The sequence below is a fragment of the Somniosus microcephalus genome, chromosome 7 (genome assembly GCF_052327205.1).
Source record: "Somniosus microcephalus isolate GS21.2 chromosome 7, FLI_Smic_1.0, whole genome shotgun sequence".
Classification (NCBI taxonomy): Eukaryota; Metazoa; Chordata; class Chondrichthyes; order Squaliformes; family Somniosidae; genus Somniosus; species Somniosus microcephalus.
The window spans coordinates 43135662-43148862 of NC_140993.1; the positions used below are offsets into that span (position 1 = coordinate 43135662).

At 45.9% G+C, this 13201-nt stretch overlaps 1 protein-coding gene across 7 annotated transcripts in view; it reads left to right on the top strand.

Moving 5' to 3' along the window:
• The window catches only part of adgrb1a (adhesion G protein-coupled receptor B1a), a 658584-nt gene that overhangs the window by 323146 nt on the left and 322237 nt on the right, over positions 1-13201 (top strand). For all 7 annotated transcript variants that reach the window (XM_085992449.1, XM_085992450.1, XM_085992451.1 and 4 more), the window contains exon 13: positions 11208-11351. In XM_085992449.1, coding sequence (XP_085848575.1) covers positions 11208-11351 — 144 coding nt within the window. The remainder of the gene's footprint in view (positions 1-11207; positions 11352-13201) is intronic.

Sequence of the window (13201 nt, forward strand, 5' to 3'; positions counted from 1 at the left end):
AGAACAGATCTACAAGAAGAATCTGTGCAAAGCACCTACAAGACTGCAAAGACTACTTCTAAGGTTCCAAAGCTACGACTTCACACTTAAATATAAGCCAGGAAAGGAAATGGTGCTAGCAAATGCATTGTCTTGATTGTCACCATATGAGAAACACGAGGTGGAGGGTCTAACAGTAAAAATCCACCACCTAGTGAGTGTTACCCCTACAAAGCTTAGTCAAATCAGAGATGAGACTAGCAAAGATGAGGAATTGCAACTACTCACACAACAAGTGATACAGGGGTGGCCGGAGAGAATCCAGCAGGTACAGGCGACAATTCGTCAATACTGGACGATTAGAGACGACATCGCAATAGAAGACGGTATTCTCCTTGCTGGATCGAGGATCATCGTGCCAAAGACGATGCAGACAGAACTTCTCCATCTAATTCACGAAGGCCACATGGGAATGGAGAAATACAAGCTGAGAGCCAGGTCAGCTGTATACTGGATAGGCATGTACAAAAATATTGAACAGATGGTTTCTGCATGTGGTATATGCCAGAAATACAGAAATGCACAACAGAAAAAGGAGATGATACCTAGTGAAATACCGTCAAGACCATGGCACACTGTTGGGGCAGATCTCTTCATGTGCAATCAAGAATGGTATCTCATAGTGACAGACTACTATTCCAAGTTTCCTTTTGTGAGAAGGATGAAAGATCTGAGAGCCACAACTACCACCAGAATTGCAAAGAGCTTGTTTGCTGAACAAGGAATCCCGGAAAAGGTAATCTGTGACAATGGAACCCAGTTCACATCGAGTGAATTCAGAGCTCTGGCAGAAAAGTATGGGTTCAAAATAGTAACCTCATCCCCACATTTCCCAAGGGGACACGGGTTCATCGAAAGACAGATCCAGACTGTCAAGAGAACTCTCATCAAAAGCAGTGAGATGGGGGAAGACCAAGACCTTGCCCTCCTATCACTCAGATCAATACCACTGAAAGCAGACATGAAATCACCTGCGGAATTACTGAATGGGAGGAAGTTTAAGACTACCCTACCAGCAAAAATACATCCACCCCAGGACCAGGAGGACTTCAGACAGAAGCTGGCAGAAGCACAAGTCGTAGGGAGCAAACATTACGACAACCATGCAAAGGTGCTACCAGAATTGCTGAATGGGCAATCAGTGCATGTGCAAGACCCGGTGTTGAAAACCTGGAATCCAGCCAAGGTCATTGGAAAAGCTAATACTCCAAGATCCTACTTCGTAGAGACCGAACCTGGTAACCAATACAGATGGAACAGACTCCACATCAGATCTTCACCTGAACATCAGCAACATTGACAACACCAGCTACCACAAGCAATACAATGCCAGAAACAAGCGCCACAAATCAAACAACCGCGAGCATGCACACTCCAACTCCAAGTGCGACAGCAACAACAACAACAAGAGCAGAACACACCAAAACACTGCAGAGAGGAGTGGTCACCACCAAATCCACAAGATGGAGGGACAATATCCAACCACCTGAGCGATATCGCGAATAAGAAAAGAAAACTCATGATTCTTTGTATTTGATAATAATAGTTTAGATATAATTTTTTTTAAATTAAATTAAATTTCATTTTTAGTTTTTTGAGAAAGAGGGATGTTACATCGTTATATTATTACATCGTTAAATGGAACTACTTGTTACATCGTTATATGGAACTACTTTGGTTAGTGTATTTATATTGCTATGTGGCACACTGTGAAAGGCAGTGCACAGTACAAGGTCGGACATCTTGTATCACTCCGTACCATGCGGCAGCAACATCATAAAAGCAAGAATACAACTGACTGAAAGTCGTAAACTAAATGAGTTAAAAGTGTCTGTATTACATAATAATAATAACACAAGGAGACACAACACCTGCCTTAGCTTCCTTGATGCACTTACTGTTGTGTCGGTACCTTTCTACCTAGACACAATTTAGGACTCAGAACTCAGAGATTCAAACATGAAGTGCTTTATTGGAAGGAAAGGAAGTTCTGGCAAGTTCCGAACAAAGAGAGCTAAACTTAACAGAGAACACCCAACCATTTATCTCCTGTGACAGCGCCACCACAGGTGGGAGGAGAACACACAATAGAACACACAATACATAACATTTCCTCCCCTCTTAAATGGAAGGTCCACATTATTCCTCAACAGGTAAGTTACTTTCAATGCACTCAACGAACCTAGGGTAGAGGTAGACTGCCTCAAACCTTGACTTTACCCTGGGGTTTATTCTGCCCCAGTCTTGTGGGTAAGTCACTAAGCCTACAGATCCAAGCGTCTTGGAGGCCGCCACTCTCTGACAGGATACCGGCGGTCATCGCTGGCTTCCACAGCAGTAGGCATTGACACAGGCCTGGATGGAGAAGGTGCCTGTGTCAGTCGAAAGTCAGGAGTTTGCACAGGTGGAACAGTCTCTTTGACTTCCTGTGTTGGAGAAGAGCACTGTGGCAAAGGATGTTGGTTTGCGGTATCATCCGGAAACAGTTCAGGCCAACCAGCCATTGGAGCCTCTGTGGCTGTCTCTGCTCCTAGCAACAGTTGATCTGTGTGTTTTCTCCAGACGACGTCCTCAGCAGTCTCAGCTGTGTAAGACACAGGGCCCATCTGCGCGATCACCGTAGCAGGAACCCATTTCAGTCCAGTGTTGTAGTTTCGAGCTAGGACGTGCTCTCCAGGGTGAAACCGTCTCTCCTTGGCTCTTTTCTCTCTCTTTTCAACTTGAGCTTGTTGTTGACAATGGACAACCTGTTCTGCCCTTGGAGGTTTGAGTGAGTCAAAACTTGTCCGCAACTGCCTCTTCATCATGAGCGAAGCGGGGGAAGTTTTGGTTGTGGCATGCGGCTCGTTCCTGTAGGACAACAGGAAGCTGTTCAGATGTTGGTGGATTGAGCCCTGACCTTGCGATGCCTTCAAGGCGTGCTTCAAAGTTTGCACAAACCTTTCTGCCTGGCCATTAGTAGAGGGATGATAGGGCGCAGACCTGATGTGTTGGACACCATTCATATGCAGGAAGGTTGCAAACTCCTGTGATACAAATTGTGGACCGTTGTCACTTACGAGTTGTTCCGGTGAGCCACAACGGCTGAATATCTCACCAAGTTTCTCAATTGTTTTCTCTGCCGTGGTAGACCTCATCACAGCGACCTCCGGCCACTTGCTACGAGCGTCCACAACCACCATAAACATCTTCTCTTCGAAAGGACCGGCGAAGTCCATATGTACTCGCTGCCACACTTCTGCAGGCCAATCCCAGGGGTGTAGGGTTGCCAGCTGTGGAACATTCCAGACCCTTTGACATGGGGAACATGTTTTGGCTTTCTCCTCAATATTCCCATCGAGACCTGGCCACCAGAAGTAGCTTCTTGCCATTTCCTTCATCCGAACCATCCCACTGTGGCCTGTATGAAGTTGTTGCAGTATAGGTTCCCTCAGAGGTGGCGGAATGATGACATGGCGTCCCCAAAGAAGACAACCTGCCTGGACGGAGAGCTCATTTCTTTGTGAAACGTAAGGTTTCAAACTAGGAGAATCTCCTATCGCTCTCCCTCGAATGACATCGTCCATTACCTCAGACAGGATTGGATCGTTGCGGGTGTACCTTCGCACCTGAACTGCAGTGACAGGTGCTCCCTCCACTTGTCTGAAGTAGAAGATGTCTATCTGACGAGGCTCTGGGGGAGTAACAGGCAAGGGTAGCCTCGAGAGACCGTCTGCGTTGCCGTGCAAGTCTGATTTGCGATATTTGATGTCGTATGTGTGTCCTGACAACAGTAAAGCCCACCTTTACATCCTGCTTGCAGCGAGAGACGGAATTCCGGTGTGCGGCCCGAAGATTGAAGTCAATGGACGGTGGTCCATCAGGAGTGTGAACCTTCTCACAAACAGGTACTGATGAAATTTTCGAATTCCAAAAACAATTCCCAAGGCCTCACGCTCGATCTGCGCATAGTTACTGTCGGCCTTGTTCAAGGTGCGTGATGCAAAGGCAATAGGTTTCTCTTCACCCGAAGGCATGATGTGGGATATGACTGCTCCCACACCATATGGTGATGCATCACATGCTAGCTGCACGGGTAGCTTTGGGTCGAAGTGTGTCAGGACCTCTGATTTCAGCGATGCTTTCTTTGCTTGGGCGAAAGCTTCGTTGCACAGTTCAGTCCATTTCCATGTTTTGCCTTGACATAGCAACTGATGTAACGGCTTCAGCAATGTTGCGAAGTCTGGAATAAACTTCCCATAGTAGTTAAGTAGCCCCAGAAATGAACGTAACTGGCTCACATTCTGGGGTGCTGGGGCCGCCACGATCACCTTGACCTTTGACGGCGCCTTATGCAGGCCAGTAGCGTCAATCACATGCCCCAGGTACTCAACTGAAGACTGAAAGAATTCACATTTGTCTTTATGAACTCTGAGTCCGTATTCTTTCAGTCGTTGTAGTGTCGCATCCAAGTTCAGAAGATGATCCTCCTCATTTGTCCCAGTGACAAGGATGTCGTCCAGGTAGCACTGGACTCCTGGCAGTCCACTCAAAATCTGATCCATCGCCCTTTGGAATAGAGCAGGGGCCGACGTAATTCCAAACGGAAGGCGGCAGTACCTGTATAGCCCTTTGTATGTCACAATTGTCAGCAGCTCCTTTGATTTGTCATCGACATGCATTTGTAGATAAGCCTGGCATAAGTCTATTTTGCTGAACTTTTGCCCTCCGGCCAGGCCCGTAAAAAGATCATCAATGAGGGGAAGAGGGTACTGTTCCGCAGACAGCACCGGGTTAATAGTCACTTTAAAATCCCCGCAGATTCGAACAGATCCATCCTTTTTCAGGACAGGAACAATGGGTGTGGCCCATTTGCTCACGCTCACAGGCTCCAGGACTCCATTCTCGACTAAGGCCTCCAAGTTAGCCTCAACTTTTGGCCTAATTGCATAGGGTACAGGTCGGGCTTTGTGAAACTTCGGCTTGCTGTCAGGTTTAATGTCCAGTCTCACGCTGATCTTTTTCATGCTCCCAAGTTCCCCATTGAAGAGTTCTGCATGTTTGTTTAACACTGCAGTCAGACCTGACTCCCCTTTTGACATCATGCGGACTGCAGGCCAGTCCAGCGTGATTTTCTCTAGCCACGCATGTCCCAGTAGCGATGGGTAATTTCCCTTTACCACATATAGTGGCAGTTTTGCAGTCTGTCCGTTCAATTTAACTGTCACCTCAATGACGCCTCTCATGGCCACAGGTTCGCCGGTATACGTCTTTAGCACAATGTTTGTTGGCTGAAGGGTAAGATGCTTTAACATTTTGTTGTAGACAGTGTCTGAAACAAGGGACACAGCCGCGCCTGTGTCCACCTCCATCCGCACTGATTGTCCCTCCACCAGTGGTGACACCCAGTAGCCATTTAAATCACCTGCAACCATCAGTATGTGCACCTCATCCTCCTCAGAGGTGTTGCTCCCCTCTGTTTTGCTTGTTGCATCATACTGCACTGAATGAACGCTATTTTTCCTCTCTTGTCCAAATACAGACATTTTGCTTCCATGCTTCCCAGCTCTGTCTGTTCTTTTTTTACCTCTACAGGCGCGTTCAATGTAACCCTTTTTGCCATAATTTCGGCATTCCAGCTCTGTACACCAGCAGTCATTAGCGTGATGGCCCGTTTTCCCACAACGGTAACATGTGCTGTTCCGCGCACCTTTAGGCTCAGACGACACCTTGTGAACTCTCCCTGTTGAACTCAACTGGTGAGCCTCCTTTTCTACCATCTCCATGGAGACACTAACTTCAATGGCCTTTTCAAGAGTAAGGTTGTCCTTAGTAAGAAGGCGCTTCTGTGTGGCTGCATTTTGCAGACCACACACAAGTCTGTCTCTAATGGTGTCATTCAGCACCTCCTTGAACTGGCAGTGTTCCGACAACCTTTTCAAAACAGCAATAAACATCGTCACTGATTCCCCCTCCTCTTGATTCCGTTTATGAAATCTAAATCTCTCAGCAATAACCAGAGGTTTTGGTGAAAAATGTGCTCCAAGAATTTCCACTAGTTGCTTATATGTTTTAGTTCCTGGCTTATCTGGTTGCACGAGGCTGCGAAGTAAATTGAATGTCTTCGGCCCGATTACACTCAAAAAGGTAGGCACGACCTTTTCATTTGCCACCGCATTCGCCAATACAAAATAGTCAAAACGTTCTGTATAAGCGCTCCATTGCTCCACATTTTCATCAAAATCACCGATGTTTCCTAATATAGTAGCCATCTCACGTTTCAAATTAAATTTTCTGTTTACTCACTGCACCCGTAACGTACGCAGATTCGTCCGCTCCTCGTTGCCACTTGTTGTGTCGGTACCTTTCTACCTAGACACAATTTAGGACTCAGAACTCAGAGATTCAAACATGAAGTGCTTTATTGGAAGGAAAGGAAGTTCTGGCAAGTTCCGAACAAAGAGAGCTAAACGTAACAGAGAACACCCAACCATTTATCTCCTGTGACAGCGCCACCACAGGTGGGATGAGAACACACAATAGAACACACAATACAGAACACTTACCTAACAAAAATCGATTGCTCTCAGTCTTTTGGGGGACAGCCTCCACAGCCTTTTGGGGGACAGAATTCTCAATTTCTACTACCCTTTGTGTGAAAAATGCTTCCTGACTTTGATCCTAAATGACCTGGCTCTAGTTTTAAAATGATGCCTCAGTCGTGACTCCTCCACCAGAGGAAATAGTTTCTCTGCATGTACCATATCGAATCCTGTTAATATTTAAACTCCTCGATCAGATGACCCTTCAATCTTCTATACTAAGAACATAAGAAATAGGAGTAGGAGTAGGCCATTCGACCCTTCCAGCCTGCTCTGACATTTCATAAGATCATGGCTGATCTTCTACCTCAACTCCACCTTCCCGCACTATCCCCCTATCCCTTAATTCCCTTAGTATCCAAAAATCTATCGATCTCTGTCTTGAATTTACTCAACAACTGAGCATCCACAGCCCTCTGGGGTAGAAATTTCAAAGATTCACAACCCTTTGAGTGAAGAAATTTATCCTCATCTCAGTCCTAAATAGCTGATCCCTTATTCTGAGACTGTGACCCCTGGTTCTAGACTCCCCAGCCAGGGGAAACATCCTCCCAGCATCCACCTTGTCAAGCCCTTTAAGAATGTTATATGTTTCAACGAGATCACCTCTAAACTCTAGGGAACTTAGGCCTAGTCGACTCAATCTCTCCTCATAGGACAATCCCCCATCCCAGGAATCAGTCTAGTGAACCTTCGTTGCACTCCCTCTAAGGAAAGTATATTATTCCTAAGGTAAGGCGACCATAACTGTACACAGTACTCCAGGTGTGGTCTCACCAAAGCCCTATATAATTGTATACTCTTCATGTGTGAGTCTAGGCTGGTAGGATATTTGACCATGGGGACGCCTACAGCTGAGCCCAATGCTTTTCTCAGCTGATGCACACACTTGCTCACTTCCTGGCAGAAACAATGGATAGTACATAGGATCATTGCGGTGAAATACATTCTTAATTAAAACATGCGCAACAGAGTTGAACGTTAATTAAATATAATTTGAGAATGAGAGACCTAGTTTGCAGTGAAATTTCTCAGTGGCTAGCCTCACACTTTACCTGTTATGTATCATGCACATCGGTAATCTGGGTTACCAAAGCATTTGTGTTCAGTATGGAGCTGATGTTTAATTTCTGGGTGCACGTGTCCATCTGTCCATTGTGTTCTGCCCTAGGGCAGGTCCTAACACAAGTCTCGCCCATGAGATTCTTCAGCCATTTATTAGGGAAAAGTCACTGAGGTGGATTCCCAGCATGGTTTTTATCTTTGGACCACCTTTTCCTAGGTGGGGTGCAAGCATGGTGAAAGAGCCCCAGGCCCCCACCTGTGCTTTATGATGGGGGGGTAGACCCGTACCCATCAGATGCATATACATCCGCCGGATGTCTATCCAGTATTCAGAGCTGGTGCTCCAGTCTCCTCTTCCTGGGGCTGTCAGAAGTGGTGCCTGAACCAAACCTTTCTGACTCAGAGGAGGAAATACTACCACTGAGGTAGTGGTCACTCCATCCGGACAGGAGTACCCCACTGGATGTCAACCCAGTATTTAGAGACAGTATTCTGGTCTCTACTCGTGGGGACTGTCTGGAGCAAGACTCAAACTTTTCATCTTCTGCTTAAAGAGGCTGGAATGCTACCAGTAAGCTAAAGCCTTGCTCCGGAGTATGTGAATACATTTACAAAGAGTGCATGAAATGGTGGCACATCATATTGCTTCCCCAGTCCACCGTGCTGCAATGTGATGAGATTTGTGCCCCTGAGGCTAGTTCCTGATTTGGGCAGTGAAGGGAAAGGCATTGAGTGGAACTTGAACACTTTTACTAAGGAATGGAGGGAAACTCAGACTGTGGGTCACCTTGGGATATTCTAAGTCATTTGGTTGAAGAGCTATGATACCAAAGGATTGAGTGCTACGATGAAAGAGATATAGGGGGAATAATTGGGTCGCGCCCCCCTTGGGGCGTTAACTTCGCTGGGGCACTACTTTTAGTGCACTGAAAAAGTTAGCTCCCCCCTGCCCGAAATTGAATGGTAGCGCCCCAAGCAGGAGACAGGGCGCTACTGGAAGTGCTCCCCCTCCCTCTTGGGGCGCTCCTATTGAATATCGCGGCGCTACATACAACAGTGCCACGCGTGTCTGCATGTAGCGCCGTGGTACTACAGGCCTCCCTCCCCAATTAAAGGGGAGGCGCCTAGCACAGCTGGACCATCAGGGAGCGGGGTGCCGACAAAAGAGCCCTGGCCCCAAAAAAATGGCCGCCTGGCACCTACCCTTTAATTTGCGCCACCCCGGCCGCAAACACGGCACCCTGACCCTGTCGGACATAACGTCTGGCGGTAGGTCAGGGGGCGCGAGTGAAGTTTGCGGCCGGGGCGCGAGCGGGGCGCTGCGCACAGTGATGACGTGGGGCACTACCGTCGCCGCTAACCTCCCGCTGAATTTCACGGGAGGCATTAGCGAGCGGCGTTAGCGGCGCCGCACCCGGGTGCTAGGTGCTTTGCGCCTCCCATTGGTGCCCCCTCGGGGCATTAATGGGAGGCGCAAAGCAACCGAATTTTTCCCCCATAAAAGCCAAAATAAATGTAAAAGTGGAAGATTTTTTACAGCAACAGGACCCAATTTTCATTTCCATTTTCGAGCAGGAGCAGGGTGGGAGCACGTTCAAAATCAGAGTACAGAATTTACCATTCCATTCCGACTGTAATTTTGCCCGCTGCCATTTTGACAGGTGCCTTCAGATAGGAGGCCAAGACTCCTGCTGGAAATAAGCTGGAGCCTCATTGTACAATGCAAATTGGGGTCTTATGACATCAATAGTACCTCAATGCAGTTTTCAAGTACCAATGGTTGGAGTGCACACTGTGCATGCTTCATCCAGTGATATAGGGCGGCCTAACCTGCGGTCCTTAAAGGGATCGCAAGAAGGAGCTCCAAAAATGGGAATGTAAGTATTATTCAGAGATGTTGTGGGGCCAGGAGAAGCATTAATCAACAAGCCTGATGCCAGACCCTCCATGGCTTTCTCCTGTGACTGATCTCTTCCCCCCCGCACCCCCCCCACCCCGCACCACAAACAACTTAATTGAACTGCCTCAGCTCTGTTGGATATCCCACCCCGCCTCCCCGATCAGTGAGCTGCTCCAAACGTATGGCCAGCTTACCACAAATATTGTCACGAGGCCTGACCTGCCGACATAACGGCACTGTGGCAGCACCTTCACCACACGGACTGCAGCAGTTCAAGACGAAGGCCCACCACCACCTTCTCCGGGCAAGGAGGGATGGGCACACCTTGCCAGTGATGTCCACATCCTGAGAATGAATAAAAAATTATTTGGAGCTTCCGACTGCTTTCATTGGGCAGGTAGCTGGCTCGCTTTGTCGTCTCCTGCTTGATGAAAGGAGTCACATCAAACTTGGCCTCACAGTGCTAATATTAGAAACAGTTATAATGAGCTTGTTCTAAAGTTAAAAAATTCAAAATTAACCCAGCCCCACCCTCACATTTCTCCTTGAAACTTTATAGCTCACAAACTCCCTTTAACAGTCCAGCAAGTAAAGACATTACCTGGTGTAATATTGAGCTGCAGACTAGATTAGTAGGCCTCAGATTCAATTTTTCTTTTATGTTGAGTTAACTGATCTCCACCAGGGCACCAACTGGAGCTTTACAGTTTGCCTCAGCACCCCTAAATTAGGGAAAGCAAAATCAGCCATGATACCCATACCTGATAATGATTCAAATAACCCTTGCTGAAGAATTTGTTTGTGGGCATTGATTGACAATAGGCTCTAAATTGGCCGTGATGTCCTTCATGGAGAGATATTAGCATTTGTGGAATGATACCCCAGAAAAAGTCAGGCAAAGAGGGAAGAAAATGGGTGCGAATAAGAAAAGAGATGCATTGAGAAAGAAATTTCAACTGTCCATCAACAATTCTTACAAAAACTTTCCAAAGTACCATTCATCCATCTATCTCTCCGTAGCAATTTTCTTCTCACTTCTGTACTCCATTAGTCCTAGCTATGGCAATAATGAACAGTCCCGAACTAAGAATCTTTTAATCTTCTAAATTGCTAGAAGCCAACGCAAGCTTCACCGTGTAACACTGTTTAGATTGAGAAACCTAACTAAAAGGCCAAGGTCCATAGTGCAGGATACTAAAAGTAGAAAAGAAAATGAAGCAAACCCAAGAAGGGTGATGCCAAACTTACGTTCCAAAAACCTGTAGATTGTCAGGAGAAGGAAAGGCTGAGGCAGGTGAGGAGTTTCACAAAAAAATGACAAGAAGAATGAGTTGACACTGGAGATAGTTTGACTCATGATTTCATCACAGTGAAAATTCAGAGAGGAGAAAGATCATGTTGGAGGTTCGAAGGAACAGGAGAGAGAAGTTCAGAGGAGCATTGACATTTTATTTCTTGTCTCCCTTGTAAAGAGTTTGAGATGGTGTTAGACTTGCTCAGTTTACTGGTGTGATAGTGAATGGTCAGAATTTACCAGCATCCCTGACAACATATCGGTCATGTTTCACCAATGTATGAGGTTCAGTCTACTGAAAACCTTAATCTTTGTTTTTTTTTTACAGTGATATGTATTTATAAACGCCCAGCCAATGGGGCTACAGACATCAATTTCCCAATGAAAGGATGGAGAGGAATGGTTGACTGGGCAAGGAATTCTGAAGATAAAGTTACTATTCCAAAAAGCATCTTTTCAACAGGATCAATAGGTAAGATGGGGTTGTGCTCATTTCCTTTTATTATTAGAGCTTCAGTCATTGCAGCGGAAAGCTTGGCCAATATATTGAAAATAAAACAACTGGCATCTTGGGCTGATCAGAACTTTATTGAAAGGCAACTACTTCACATTTGCAGAGCCACACATAATTTACTGGGCTGAATTATTTTACTTGCCTACACAACAACAGCTACTGCACTTCAAAGGCAATTCACTGCATTAAATAAATTGAGACATTTCAACAATATAAGGTGTTATATAAATGCATGTATTATTCTAGCTTTACCAGTAAATCTGCCATGATGTTGCCCACACTGCCTTCGCCTGGAGTTAAGGGGCCGGTAATGGCCTCAAAATGGGGTCAGTAGCCTGATAGCCTTGTTAACACCGGTGATGCATCTGGCTCCATTTTGATAGGGCCCTACTTCCTGGAGTCTAAACGTCCGTCTGTCTCAAGTGATGGGCCCCTTTTAATAGGGAATATGGAAATCGAGGTCCTATAATGTAAGTAGGACCTCGATTACCTTTTTTTAGGTTGGAATTGTGTATATAGCCTGTGCTGTGCACACTCCAACCTGCTTCACAGGCGATGGAAACGAAGAGGCCCTCCAAAGGCAAGTGTCGAATTATTAAAGCCTGGTGATGACTGGTACTATTTGACAGTGGAGCCTGGGGAATTTCAGAATGAGACCTGGGCATGGGGCCAGTATAAACTTCAAAGCAGGCAGGGAAATTCTGCATTTTATTTCCCATGAAGTGGTGGATATATAAAAACAGTTCCTATCTACAGTAGTTAATGTTGGAGCTCTTTTTAAAAAAAAGAGCTGGTAAATATAAATAAATATAAATATAAATTAAAATCAAAGACTGGCAGGCAAAACTGTAATCAAACAATGGGATGCCTTTAAAGAGGAGATGATTTGGGTACAGTCGAGGTACATTCCCAAGAGGGAGAAAGGTAGGGCAACCAAAGCCAGAGCTCCCTATATGACAAAAGACATAAGAGATAAAGTGAAGCAGAAAAAGGGCCTCTTCGTTTCCATCGCCTGTGAAGCAGGTTGGAGTGTGCACAGCGCAGGCTATACACACAATTCCAACCTAAAAAAAGGTAATCGGGGTCCTACTTACATCATAGGACCTCGATTGACAGATGTCAGGTTGAGAATACAAGTGAGAACCAGGTTGAATATAGAAAGTTAAGAGGGGAAGGAAAAATGAAATGAGATGGGCAAAGAGAGAGCATGAGAATAGACTGGCAGCTAACATAAAAGGGAATCCAAAAGTCTTCAATAGGCATATAAATAATAAATGGGTAGTAAGAGGAGGGGTAGGGCCGATTAGGGACAACAGAGGAGACCTACACATGGAGGCAGAGGGCATGGCTGAGGTATTAAATATCTTTACCAAGGAAGAAGATGCTGCCAAAGTCAAAATCAAAGTGGAGGTAGTTGAGATACTGGATGGGATAAAAATTGATAAAGAGAAGGAACTAGAAAGGCTGGCTGTACTTAAAAGTCACCAGGACTGGATGGGATGCATCCTAGGATGCTGAGGGAGGCAAGGGTGGAAATTGCAGAGGTACTGGCTATAATCTTCCAATCCTCCTTGGATACGGGCTGGTGCCAGAGGGCTGGTGCCAGAGGACTGGAGAATTGCAAATGTTACACCCTTGTTCAAAAAAGGGTGTAAGGATAAACTCAGCAACTACAGGCCAGTCAGTTTAACCTCGGTAGTGGGGAAGCTTTTAGAAATGATAATCCGGGACAAAATTAACAATCACTTGGACAAGTATGGATTAATTAAGGAAAACTAGCACAGATTTGTTAAAGGCAAATTGTGTTT